At 65.3% G+C, this 14,329-nt stretch overlaps 1 protein-coding gene across 1 annotated transcript in view; it reads left to right on the plus strand.

Moving 5' to 3' along the window:
• The first annotated feature begins 1,732 nt into the window (after positions 1-1,732).
• The window catches only part of LOC102400657 (mucin-3A), a 24,821-nt gene continuing 12,224 nt past the window's right edge, over positions 1,733-14,329 (plus strand). The window contains exons 1-3 of the mRNA XM_045164337.1: positions 1,733-1,919; positions 4,120-12,156; positions 12,188-14,278. Coding sequence (XP_045020272.1) covers positions 1,784-1,919; positions 4,120-12,156; positions 12,188-14,278 — 10,264 coding nt within the window. The 5' untranslated portion in view covers positions 1,733-1,783. The remainder of the gene's footprint in view (positions 1,920-4,119; positions 12,157-12,187; positions 14,279-14,329) is intronic.

Raw genomic sequence — 14,329 nt, forward strand, 5'->3', positions numbered from 1 at the left:
GCAATTCACTCCAGTATTCTTGCCTTGGAGAATCCCATGGACAGAGGAGCCTCACAGAGTTGGACATGACTGAAGCGACTGAGCACACGTGCATGAGCAATACATTCTTATTCATTTTTATAAATTTAGGCTCCTATCCTTCACAAAGGCCAGGTGACAGGAGCCCTATCCCAGCTGTTGGCTAGAACAATTAGTAAAGTTCTTCTGACAGCCTTGAGTTTTCTTAGATTGGCACTTTTAAGGAGGGCTGGGGTCATCCTAGGGACCTTGAGTGGTTAGAAACTCTGTTAGTGTCTGTCCAAGTCTTTATAGTTCAAGGTTGAGGCTCAGCAGAGAAGAAGACTCAGGGAGGCCAGGCTAGAGTCTGGTCAAGGAGACAATGCTTGTCAAAGTAAAAACTACAGATAGGGCCAGAGTTGCCTGACAATCATTCCCAACGTTAGTTCCTTTATGCTTCTTTGAGCTAACCTTACCTCTGTTATTGGAGTAAGTGAGTCTCTTTCCAAAGTTTGAATGCACTTACACATATGTATGTGTATACGTGTGTGTATGTATTCATAGGAAACATATATGTGTATGTTTTAACAAAACTGTGTACTGGATTCACTGCATAAACCATTCTTAGAGCCTTGCCATGACGGTGCCATTATTTTTGATTTGAACATGGTAGTCTATGTTATGACTCGTCCATAGTCCTTCTAGTTTCCTATGGAGGGCTATTTGGGTTGTTTCCAATTTCTACTGAAAGTGCAATAAACTGGATGGCAATAAACACTCTCATGAATGCCTCCTTAAAGTGCTTCTTGAACACAGAGATGGAAAGTTGGAATTACTGGGTCCTTGAACGTACATTTAAAATTTTAATAGATGCCACCAAATTGCCTTTTTAAAGCAGCCCAACCCACTTATACCCCTGCCAGCCAAATAAAAGTGTTTATTCTTCCCACTTTGCCCAACACTGGATAGAATCAAAGTTCCTAGTACTTGCTAATCTGCTAGGTCAAAAGTAGTTGTTTTATTTGATTGTTTCCACTAGCCATTTGCGTTTCCTTTTCTGAGACCTGGACCAATTCCTCAGATATTAAAATGACTTCTGATGAAATTTTGCACTGTTCCCCGGCTCTAGCAGTGGGGTATAGCCTCGAGTCATGCTAAGGGCAAGATGGAGAGGGAGAAGAGTGAGGGGCAGAGGGAGTGAAGAAGAACACATTTTCCTCTCCCCCGAGGGCAAAGAAAGTGAAAAGTGAAAGTGAAGTCACTCAGTCATGTCTGACTCTGCGACCCCATGGACTGTAGTCTACCAGGCTCCTCCATCCATGGGATTTTCCAGGCAAGTGGGTTGCCATTTCTTTCTCCAGGGGATCTTCCTGACCCAGGGATCGAACCCAGGTCTCCTGCACTGCAGGCAGATGCGTTACCATCTAAACCAATGGGAGTGAAACTAAGGAGAGGCCCCAGACTCCAGAGTCCAAGGTCTTGGCCAAGTGAGTTCTCTGTCCAGTTTTGCTAGTTCTTGGTGGAGGGCAGGGGAAGGGTAAGGAAGGGAAGTGTCCTAGGAACTGCTCTGAGTGGGCCAGGCATCCTGGGGTTGGGCCACCAACAGCTCTTCCTGGTTGACACCCCCTGGGCTTGTCTTATCTTCTAGGTAGTCCACCCTCCCTGCAGCAACAGCAGATCCAGGGAGGAGGGGGGAAAGGGGGAAGGTGGAGCCCTGCAAAGGTGAAGCTATGTTCAGCCCCCACGCCCAGCAGGGCAGATAACTTCATTTGGTGTTGCTGTGCACATGTGCGGCCTCCCAGCTGCGATCCCCTGTGCTGGCGCTGGCCCTGCTCCCAGCCTCTGCGGCGCCTCTGGACCCATGCAGCTGTTCAGGGTGCTGCGTCTCCTCTGGATGCTCAGGGCCTTCCTGGGGTCCACAGGTGAGGAGGCGCGGTGGGGGAGGGCTGCGGAGACCGTCCTGATGTCCCAGGGCAGAGTGTGTGTGTGTGTTTGGGGGGACTCTGAGGTCTAAGGAGCCTGAGGAGGGGTCCCTCAGAGCTCTCTGTGCGGGCAGAACCGAGGCGGGGGAGGGGAGGGAATCTGGGTCCCAGGGGTGCTGCTCTCCCCCCTGGGACCGAGCAGGTTTGCAGGAGTCCTCATGCATCAGTTGGATGGGATAACCTCTTTCTGGTCTTCCCAATTGGAGTCAGTTTTTGGAGCTCCCTTGTCCTGTTGCTCCTGCTCCCCCAGCTCTGATGCTTCCTCCAGCCTGGATTCTCTCTCTCTCTTTGTGCGTGCCTGCTCAGTCGCTTCAGTGTTGTCTGCCTCTTGGCGACCCCATGGACTGTAGCCCATCGGGCTTCTCTGTCCATGGGATTTCCCAGGCAAGAATACTGGAGTGGGTTGCCATTTCCTTCTCTAGGGGATTTTCCCAACGCGGGGATTGAACCCACGCCTCCTGCGTCTCCTGCATTGCAGGCAGATTCTTTAGTCCCCGGGGAAGCCCCATCCCTCCCTTTACTTCTGTCCATCAGCCCTCCTGAGGGACCTGCGTCTGCCCTGGGAACCCCTCCTTTCTCTGGGGCATCTTCACTTTTGGTCACGGTGGCCCCTCCTCCAGCTCTGCCCCTGACTCTCCCACCCCGACCCAGCCCATGTTTCTGGACACAGCTGTCCTTGGCAGGGTGGTAGGGGGAGATCTTGATGGCTCCCAAGATGTGCTGAGTCTAGTTGAGGACATTAACCCCAGAGAGGGCAGGAGGTCTGGGTGTTTCCTGCTCGCAACTGCTGTGTCTGTCGGTCACCCTTAGTGTCTTGAGATCTTTGAGCCTCACTCTGGTGAGAGCGGTAACCTGTAAAATGGGGTTGAGGATACTGTATCTGTAGAGAGAAGGGCTCATGTTTGTAGACTAGTTAATCGAGATAGAATAGGTAATAGAAAATACATCTTTTTGGTACCTTTTAAAAAAGAATTTTATTTATTTGGTGGCGCCGTGTCTTAGTTTCAGCTTGAGGGGTCTAGTTCCCTGACTATGGATCAAACCCAGACCCCCTGCACTGGGAGCATGGAGCCTTAGTTACTGGACCACCGGGGAAGTCTCAAAAACATACCTATGTTTGTTATTAACACTTGCAGCTACACATTAAGGTCTCCCAGGACTTACGCCTGCCTGCCGAGGTGTCTCTTTCTGGAAGTTTCCTTTTCTGTCCTATCTCTCAGCCTGTGTGTGGGCCTCTCTCCTTGCCCCTCAAACTCAGTGAAGTCTGAGCTTCAGTCTCCATCTTACCCTTTGGTATTCTCTTGGCAACTTTCTGCTCTCCCTGGCAACCCTGTCTCCCAGAGTCCATGATGGGTCCCCATCCTCAGCCCAGGTTTGGCTGGGTTCTCTGTCTGTCTCTCCAAAGAGGAGAATCAACCCAGACAGCAGTGGGTCACAGGGAGAGGGGCAGAGGTGGGCCAGAGGGTGGGGCACAGAACCAGAAGGGCCGAAGACTCTGGGCAGCAGGAGAAGGTGGGAGGAAGGAGCAGAGTAAGGGGAACGTGGGTGTGTGAGGAGGAAGGGATGGGAGAGGTGATGGGAGGAGGCAGGACCTTTGCTGAACCTGCGTGCTCAGCACCGCCATTCCAGGACTGTGAGGTCAGTACTCAGACAAGGTGGCCAAGGAATCAAGGGTGTCTCCACTGAAACTTCCCATGGGGAGGCTTCCCTGGGGAGCAGACAGATGTTTTGGCCCTCATTTATTTATTATGATTTTAAAACATATTTGTGTATTTGGCTCCGTCCGGTCTTAGTTGCGGCACATGTGATCTTTCAGTTGCACCACATGGGATCTTTAGTTGCGTCTTTCGAACTCTTAGTTGCGGCACGTAGGATCTAGTTCCCCAACCAGGGATCAAACCTGGTTCCCCTGCATTGGGAGCCTACAGCCTTAGCCACTGGATCACCAGGGAAGTCCCCAGATGTTGGCCTTTAGAACCTGAAAGGACCCCGGCCCCAAAGTGCTCTGATGGGGGAATAACTGGTGGCACTTCCTACCTTCTGTGACACGTACCTGGAACATGGAGAAGTGAGTAAATATGTGGTGTTAAGGTGACGGGCCAACCTACCACTGAGTTCCTCTGTTCTACCGCCAATACAGGAACTTCAGCCACAGCCACATCCACCTCTAATGAGCTTTGGCGCACTGCTCTGAGGAATCTCCCACACTCCAAAGGCACAGCAAAGTGGCCACTGAACACCCCCCAAATTTCTCCCAGTCCTGATGCTAGGGAAAACATACCCAAGACTATCAGCACCTCCCCCCACTCGAAATCCCTGTCTGAAACATTGCTCAAATCACCCATCAATTCCAAGCCCCCAACAAGCCCCACGTCCAAGTTTGTCTTCAAGGTTGAAACTACCCCACCTACCATGATCGTCTATACGGGCTCGACAGAGTGCACCAATCCAACGAGCCTCATAATCACCACCACTTACCCCACCACCACCTGCGTGAGCCAGACCCAGGTGTCCTTCCCCAGCTCTCACACCACCACACCTGGGACAGAGACACCACGGACAACCATCACCAGTACTTATCCCATGTCAACAACCAAGAGAGTCACCTCCGCCGTGACCAGTCCCCCCACAGTCACCACTGCAGGGAAAACTCCCACAACCACGGCCCCACCCTCCTCCTTTGTCCCAACCTCATACACAACCCCAGACACTCTGATCTCCTCTATGACTGGTACCACTAAAAGGGCTACCCCAGCCGTTGGAAGTGTCCACACAACTGCGTCTCCTACCCCAACAATCGTGCCTACCTCTGCTACTACCCCTTCTCTGACTACTAGGAACACCTTGATAACAACAGACAAAAGCTTCTCACCCGCCACCCATACTGTGAGCACTACTTCTCTTCCAGACATGGTCAGTACTTTTAAAACATCCACAGCCACCACTCCAGCACCCACTTCAACTGATATGTTAACAACACCTACAACACCAGTTGTCTCTACTGCCACTGAAGCAACCACGGGAATAGGTACACCAAACAAAACTCCTGTGAACACGATGGGCTCCGTGAAAATGACATTCATTCCAATGACTGACATTCCCACAAAAACCCTCACTGACTCAGTTACTTCAGTTTCTCCACTCATGTCCTCAAGCAGTCCTGCCACATTTACCACATCCAAATCCAGCCCTGTGCCAACCAGCACTGATACACACATGACATCCACTACCAAGGGGCCACACTCCACCACTGTGGCCACGACACAAAAAGGGCAGACAAGGGACCCAACATCTCAAGCTTCTTCCACCAGGAAAACCACATTTCTTACTACCACTCATGTTTCCGCAGAATCTGTAACGACAGAGATTACTTCTGCAGCCCCAGTAACACGATCATATACTCTCACAAATACAGTCTTATATCCAACTACTTCTACTCCAGTGACCACGAATACCTCAATATCACCCATCAGTAAGAATCAGTCTCCATCTGCTTCAACCACAGAGCAGGCCTCCACTTCAACCAGAGACAGGAGCCCTTTCTACACTCTGACTACTAGAATCCCTAATACCCACACCACTGCCGGCACATCGCCTCCCGCCAGCACGCCCACCCGCTCCACCACGCAGGTCGCCACTCCCAGGGACACCGCAGCCCCGGCCACCTCCCTCACGGCCACTCTGCCCTCTGCCGCCGCCGCACACACCACCGGGGCTGCTAGCACCCTCCTGGTGACCACGCCCAGGCCCACCGCACGGCCCAGCGCTCCGGCCCTCACCTCTTCCACCATCTACTCCAGCGGGGGCACCCTCACTTCCGCATTCACCTCACCCCTCCCGGCCTCCGCCACGCTGCACACATCCACGACTCTCCCTCCCTCCTCGGTCAGGACGGGAGCCCCCAGCTCCACGCCCGCCACCACCGAGGCCGCATCCACCGGCCCCGCGGCTCCATCCACCACCGCCCCCTCCGCCGTGGCCCTCGGCTCCACGCTCGCTCTGGCCAGCACCTCAGCCACCCCCGCCCCCGCCCCCGCCCCCGCGGCCACGGCCACGCCCACGGCCACCCCCGCCACCGGGATCATCTCCTCCGGCCCCACCACCCACCGCACACACAGCACCTTCCCTGTCCAGGCAACCTCGGCCAGCACGCCGGCCGCCCCCTCCATCTTCACCACTCCCCGCAGCACGGCGGCTCCCTTCCGCTCCAGCGCCATTCCCGCCACATCGCTAGGCGCCTCCGCCCCGGCCTCCGGCCGTACCAGGGCCAGTACCACTCCGGCCGAGGGTGCCAGCCCACCTGCCCCGAGCGCCAGTGTGCCGCCCCCGCACCCCACCACCACGGGGACTCCTCCCAGTGACACCTCTAGCCAGCCTGTCGCCACGGGGGTGCCCTCTCCGCCGTCGGTCACATCCTCCGCCACGCCCAGCAGCACACTCTATGCTCCCGCGTCCACCACCTCCACTCCCGTGGCCACCAATAGCCCGACCGCGTCCACGGGGGTGCCTCGCTCCCCTCCACCTGCCCCCAGCACAGAGCCCGCCTCCGCCTCCACCCCGAACACCAGCCCTCTGCCCACCGACACGACCACACTCCCCACCACCCACACCACTGCCGGCCCCTCGCCTCCCGCCAGCACGCCCACCCGCTCCACCACGCAGGTCGCCACTCCCAGGGACACCGCAGCCCCGGCCACCTCCCTCACGGCCACTCTGCCCTCTGCCGCCGCCGCACACACCACCGGGGCTGCTAGCACCCTCCTGGTGACCACGCCCAGGCCCACCGCACGGCCCAGCGCTCCGGCCCTCACCTCTTCCACCATCTACTCCAGCGGGGGCACCCTCACTTCCGCATTCACCTCACCCCTCCCGGCCTCCGCCACGCTGCACACATCCACGACTCTCCCTCCCTCCTCGGTCAGGACGGGAGCCCCCAGCTCCACGCCCGCCACCACCGAGGCCGCATCCACCGGCCCCGCGGCTCCATCCACCACCGCCCCCTCCGCCGTGGCCCTCGGCTCCACACTCGCTCTGGCCAGCACCTCAGCCACCCCCGCCCCCGCCCCCGCCCCCGCGGCCACGGCCACGCCCACGGCCACCCCCGCCACCGGGATCATCTCCTCCGGCCCCACCACCCACCGCACACACAGCACCTTCCCTGTCCAGGCAACCTCGGCCAGCACGCCGGCCGCCCCCTCCATCTTCACCACTCCCCGCAGCACGGCGGCTCCCTTCCGCTCCAGCGCCATTCCCGCCACATCGCTAGGCGCCTCCGCCCCGGCCTCCGGCCGTACCAGGGCCAGTACCCCTCCGGCCGAGGGTGCCAGCCCACCTGCCCCGAGCGCCAGTGTGCCGCCCCCGCACCCCACCACCACGGGGACTCCTCCCAGTGACACCTCTAGCCAGCCTGTCGCCACGGGGGTGCCCTCTCCGCCGTCGGTCACATCCTCCGCCACGCCCAGCAGCACACTCTATGCTCCCGCGTCCACCACCTCCACTCCCGTGGCCACCAATAGCCCGACCGCGTCCACGGGGGTGCCTCGCTCCCCTCCACCTGCCCCCAGCACAGAGCCCGCCTCCGCCTCCACCCCGAACACCAGCCCTCTGCCCACCGACACGACCACACTCCCCACCACCCACACCACTGCCGGCCCCTCGCCTCCCGCCAGCACGCCCACCCGCTCCACCACGCAGGTCGCCACTCCCAGGGACACCGCAGCCCCGGCCACCTCCCTCACGGCCACTCTGCCCTCTGCCGCCGCCGCACACACCACCGGGGCTGCTAGCACCCTCCTGGTGACCACGCCCAGGCCCACCGCACGGCCCAGCGCTCCGGCCCTCACCTCTTCCACCATCTACTCCAGCGGGGGCACCCTCACTTCCGCATTCACCTCACCCCTCCCGGCCTCCGCCACGCTGCACACATCCACGACTCTCCCTCCCTCCTCGGTCAGGACGGGAGCCCCCAGCTCCACGCCCGCCACCACCGAGGCCGCATCCACCGGCCCCGCGGCTCCATCCACCACCGCCCCCTCCGCCGTGGCCCTCGGCTCCACACTCGCTCTGGCCAGCACCTCAGCCACCCCCGCCCCCGCCCCCGCCCCCGCGGCCACGGCCACGCCCACGGCCACCCCCGCCACCGGGATCATCTCCTCCGGCCCCACCACCCACCGCACACACAGCACCTTCCCTGTCCAGGCAACCTCGGCCAGCACGCCGGCCGCCCCCTCCATCTTCACCACTCCCCGCAGCACGGCGGCTCCCTTCCGCTCCAGCGCCATTCCCGCCACATCGCTAGGCGCCTCCGCCCCGGCCTCCGGCCGTACCAGGGCCAGTACCCCTCCGGCCGAGGGTGCCAGCCCACCTGCCCCGAGCGCCAGTGTGCCGCCCCCGCACCCCACCACCACGGGGACTCCTCCCAGTGACACCTCTAGCCAGCCTGTCGCCACGGGGGTGCCCTCTCCGCCGTCGGTCACATCCTCCGCCACGCCCAGCAGCACACTCTATGCTCCCGCGTCCACCACCTCCACTCCCGTGGCCACCAATAGCCCGACCGCGTCCACGGGGGTGCCTCGCTCCCCTCCACCTGCCCCCAGCACAGAGCCCGCCTCCGCCTCCACCCCGAACACCAGCCCTCTGCCCACCGACACGACCACACTCCCCACCACCCACACCACTGCCGGCCCCTCGCCTCCCGCCAGCACGCCCACCCGCTCCACCACGCAGGTCGCCACTCCCAGGGACACCGCAGCCCCGGCCACCTCCCTCACGGCCACTCTGCCCTCTGCCGCCGCCGCACACACCACCGGGGCTGCTAGCACCCTCCTGGTGACCACGCCCAGGCCCACCGCACGGCCCAGCGCTCCGGCCCTCACCTCTTCCACCATCTACTCCAGCGGGGGCACCCTCACTTCCGCATTCACCTCACCCCTCCCGGCCTCCGCCACGCTGCACACATCCACGACTCTCCCTCCCTCCTCGGTCAGGACGGGAGCCCCCAGCTCCACGCCCGCCACCACCGAGGCCGCATCCACCGGCCCCGCGGCTCCATCCACCACCGCCCCCTCCGCCGTGGCCCTCGGCTCCACACTCGCTCTGGCCAGCACCTCAGCCACCCCCGCCCCCGCCCCCGCCCCCGCGGCCACGGCCACGCCCACGGCCACCCCCGCCACCGGGATCATCTCCTCCGGCCCCACCACCCACCGCACACACAGCACCTTCCCTGTCCAGGCAACCTCGGCCAGCACGCCGGCCGCCCCCTCCATCTTCACCACTCCCCGCAGCACGGCGGCTCCCTTCCGCTCCAGCGCCATTCCCGCCACATCGCTAGGCGCCTCCGCCCCGGCCTCCGGCCGTACCAGGGCCAGTACCCCTCCGGCCGAGGGTGCCAGCCCACCTGCCCCGAGCGCCAGTGTGCCGCCCCCGCACCCCACCACCACGGGGACTCCTCCCAGTGACACCTCTAGCCAGCCTGTCGCCACGGGGGTGCCCTCTCCGCCGTCGGTCACATCCTCCGCCACGCCCAGCAGCACACTCTATGCTCCCGCGTCCACCACCTCCACTCCCGTGGCCACCAATAGCCCGACCGCGTCCACGGGGGTGCCTCGCTCCCCTCCACCTGCCCCCAGCACAGAGCCCGCCTCCGCCTCCACCCCGAACACCAGCCCTCTGCCCACCGACACGACCACACTCCCCACCACCCACACCACTGCCGGCCCCTCGCCTCCCGCCAGCACGCCCACCCGCTCCACCACGCAGGTCGCCACTCCCAGGGACACCGCAGCCCCGGCCACCTCCCTCACGGCCACTCTGCCCTCTGCCGCCGCCGCACACACCACCGGGGCTGCTAGCACCCTCCTGGTGACCACGCCCAGGCCCACCGCACGGCCCAGCGCTCCGGCCCTCACCTCTTCCACCATCTACTCCAGCGGGGGCACCCTCACTTCCGCATTCACCTCACCCCTCCCGGCCTCCGCCACGCTGCACACATCCACGACTCTCCCTCCCTCCTCGGTCAGGACGGGAGCCCCCAGCTCCACGCCCGCCACCACCGAGGCCGCATCCACCGGCCCCGCGGCTCCATCCACCACCGCCCCCTCCGCCGTGGCCCTCGGCTCCACACTCGCTCTGGCCAGCACCTCAGCCACCCCCGCCCCCGCCCCCGCCCCCGCGGCCACGGCCACGCCCACGGCCACCCCCGCCACCGGGATCATCTCCTCCGGCCCCACCACCCACCGCACACACAGCACCTTCCCTGTCCAGGCAACCTCGGCCAGCACGCCGGCCGCCCCCTCCATCTTCACCACTCCCCGCAGCACGGCGGCTCCCTTCCGCTCCAGCGCCATTCCCGCCACATCGCTAGGCGCCTCCGCCCCGGCCTCCGGCCGTACCAGGGCCAGTACCCCTCCGGCCGAGGGTGCCAGCCCACCTGCCCCGAGCGCCAGTGTGCCGCCCCCGCACCCCACCACCACGGGGACTCCTCCCAGTGACACCTCTAGCCAGCCTGTCGCCACGGGGGTGCCCTCTCCGCCGTCGGTCACATCCTCCGCCACGCCCAGCAGCACACTCTATGCTCCCGCGTCCACCACCTCCACTCCCGTGGCCACCAATAGCCCGACCGCGTCCACGGGGGTGCCTCGCTCCCCTCCACCTGCCCCCAGCACAGAGCCCGCCTCCGCCTCCACCCCGAACACCAGCCCTCTGCCCACCGACACGACCACACTCCCCACCACCCACACCACTGCCGGCCCCTCGCCTCCCGCCAGCACGCCCACCCGCTCCACCACGCAGGTCGCCACTCCCAGGGACACCGCAGCCCCGGCCACCTCCCTCACGGCCACTCTGCCCTCTGCCGCCGCCGCACACACCACCGGGGCTGCTAGCACCCTCCTGGTGACCACGCCCAGGCCCACCGCACGGCCCAGCGCTCCGGCCCTCACCTCTTCCACCATCTACTCCAGCGGGGGCACCCTCACTTCCGCATTCACCTCACCCCTCCCGGCCTCCGCCACGCTGCACACATCCACGACTCTCCCTCCCTCCTCGGTCAGGACGGGAGCCCCCAGCTCCACGCCCGCCACCACCGAGGCCGCATCCACCGGCCCCGCGGCTCCATCCACCACCGCCCCCTCCGCCGTGGCCCTCGGCTCCACACTCGCTCTGGCCAGCACCTCAGCCACCCCCGCCCCCGCCCCCGCCCCCGCGGCCACGGCCACGCCCACGGCCACCCCCGCCACCGGGATCATCTCCTCCGGCCCCACCACCCACCGCACACACAGCACCTTCCCTGTCCAGGCAACCTCGGCCAGCACGCCGGCCGCCCCCTCCATCTTCACCACTCCCCGCAGCACGGCGGCTCCCTTCCGCTCCAGCGCCATTCCCGCCACATCGCTAGGCGCCTCCGCCCCGGCCTCCGGCCGTACCAGGGCCAGTACCCCTCCGGCCGAGGGTGCCAGCCCACCTGCCCCGAGCGCCAGTGTGCCGCCCCCGCACCCCACCACCACGGGGACTCCTCCCAGTGACACCTCTAGCCAGCCTGTCGCCACGGGGGTGCCCTCTCCGCCGTCGGTCACATCCTCCGCCACGCCCAGCAGCACACTCTATGCTCCCGCGTCCACCACCTCCACTCCCGTGGCCACCAATAGCCCGACCGCGTCCACGGGGGTGCCTCGCTCCCCTCCACCTGCCCCCAGCACAGAGCCCGCCTCCGCCTCCACCCCGAACACCAGCCCTCTGCCCACCGACACGACCACACTCCCCACCACCCACACCACTGCCGGCCCCTCGCCTCCCGCCAGCACGCCCACCCGCTCCACCACGCAGGTCGCCACTCCCAGGGACACCGCAGCCCCGGCCACCTCCCTCACGGCCACTCTGCCCTCTGCCGCCGCCGCACACACCACCGGGGCTGCTAGCACCCTCCTGGTGACCACGCCCAGGCCCACCGCACGGCCCAGCGCTCCGGCCCTCACCTCTTCCACCATCTACTCCAGCGGGGGCACCCTCACTTCCGCATTCACCTCACCCCTCCCGGCCTCCGCCACGCTGCACACATCCACGACTCTCCCTCCCTCCTCGGTCAGGACGGGAGCCCCCAGCTCCACGCCCGCCACCACCGAGGCCGCATCCACCGGCCCCGCGGCTCCATCCACCACCGCCCCCTCCGCCGTGGCCCTCGGCTCCACAGCTCGCTCTGGCCAGCACCTCAGCCACCCCCGCCCCCGCCCCCGCCCCCGCGGCCACGGCCACGCCCACGGCCACCCCCGCCACCGGGATCATCTCCTCCGGCCCCACCACCCACCGCACACACAGCACCTTCCCTGTCCAGGCAACCTCGGCCAGCACGCCGGCCGCCCCCTCCATCTTCACCACTCCCCGCAGCACGGCGGCTCCCTTCCGCTCCAGCGCCATTCCCGCCACATCGCTAGGCGCCTCCGCCCCGGCCTCCGGCCGTACCAGGGCCAGTACCCCTCCGGCCGAGGGTGCCAGCCCACCTGCCCCGAGCGCCAGTGTGCCGCCCCCGCACCCCACCACCACGGGGACTCCTCCCAGTGACACCTCTAGCCAGCCTGTCGCCACGGGGGTGCCCTCTCCGCCGTCGGTCACATCCTCCGCCACGCCCAGCAGCACACTCTATGCTCCCGCGTCCACCACCTCCACTCCCGTGGCCACCAATAGCCCGACCGCGTCCACGGGGGTGCCTCGCTCCCCTCCACCTGCCCCCAGCACAGAGCCCGCCTCCGCCTCCACCCCGAACACCAGCCCTCTGCCCACCGACACGACCACACTCCCCACCACCCACACCACTGCCGGCCCCTCGCCTCCCGCCAGCACGCCCACCCGCTCCACCACGCAGGTCGCCACTCCCAGGGACACCGCAGCCCCGGCCACCTCCCTCACGGCCACTCTGCCCTCTGCCGCCGCCGCACACACCACCGGGGCTGCTAGCACCCTCCTGGTGACCACGCCCAGGCCCACCGCACGGCCCAGCGCTCCGGCCCTCACCTCTTCCACCATCTACTCCAGCGGGGGCACCCTCACTTCCGCATTCACCTCACCCCTCCCGGCCTCCGCCACGCTGCACACATCCACGACTCTCCCTCCCTCCTCGGTCAGGACGGGAGCCCCCAGCTCCACGCCCGCCACCACCGAGGCCGCATCCACCGGCCCCGCGGCTCCATCCACCACCGCCCCCTCCGCCGTGGCCCTCGGCTCCACACTCGCTCTGGCCAGCACCTCAGCCACCCCCGCCCCCGCCCCCGCCCCCGCGGCCACGGCCACGCCCACGGCCACCCCCGCCACCGGGATCATCTCCTCCGGCCCCACCACCCACCGCACACACAGCACCTTCCCTGTCCAGGCAACCTCGGCCAGCACGCCGGCCGCCCCCTCCATCTTCACCACTCCCCGCAGCACGGCGGCTCCCTTCCGCTCCAGCGCCATTCCCGCCACATCGCTAGGCGCCTCCGCCCCGGCCTCCGGCCGTACCAGGGCCAGTACCCCTCCGGCCGAGGGTGCCAGCCCACCTGCCCCGAGCGCCAGTGTGCCGCCCCCGCACCCCACCACCACGGGGACTCCTCCCAGTGACACCTCTAGCCAGCCTGTCGCCACGGGGGTGCCCTCTCCGCCGTCGGTCACATCCTCCGCCACGCCCAGCAGCACACTCTATGCTCCCGCGTCCACCACCTCCACTCCCGTGGCCACCAATAGCCCGACCGCGTCCACGGGGGTGCCTCGCTCCCCTCCACCTGCCCCCAGCACAGAGCCCGCCTCCGCCTCCACCCCGAACACCAGCCCTCTGCCCACCGACACGACCACACTCCCCACCACCCACACCACTGCCGGCCCCTCGCCTCCCGCCAGCACGCCCACCCGCTCCACCACGCAGGTCGCCACTCCCAGGGACACCGCAGCCCCGGCCACCTCCCTCACGGCCACTCTGCCCTCTGCCGCCGCCGCACACACCACCGGGGCTGCTAGCACCCTCCTGGTGACCACGCCCAGGCCCACCGCACGGCCCAGCGCTCCGGCCCTCACCTCTTCCACCATCTACTCCAGCGGGGGCACCCTCACTTCCGCATTCACCTCACCCCTCCCGGCCTCCGCCACGCTGCACACATCCACGACTCTCCCTCCCTCCTCGGTCAGGACGGGAGCCCCCAGCTCCACGCCCGCCACCACCGAGGCCGCATCCACCGGCCCCGCGGCTCCATCCACCACCGCCCCCTCCGCCGTGGCCCTCGGCTCCACGCTCGCTCTGGCCAGCACCTCAGCCACCCCCGCCCCCGCCCCCGCCCCCGGCCCGCCCCCCCCGCGCCACCTCGCCACTGCCACTCCCCCGGCCACCCCCC

This window comes from Bubalus bubalis, chromosome 24, assembly GCF_019923935.1.
Source record: "Bubalus bubalis isolate 160015118507 breed Murrah chromosome 24, NDDB_SH_1, whole genome shotgun sequence".
Taxonomy (NCBI): Eukaryota; Metazoa; Chordata; class Mammalia; order Artiodactyla; family Bovidae; genus Bubalus; species Bubalus bubalis.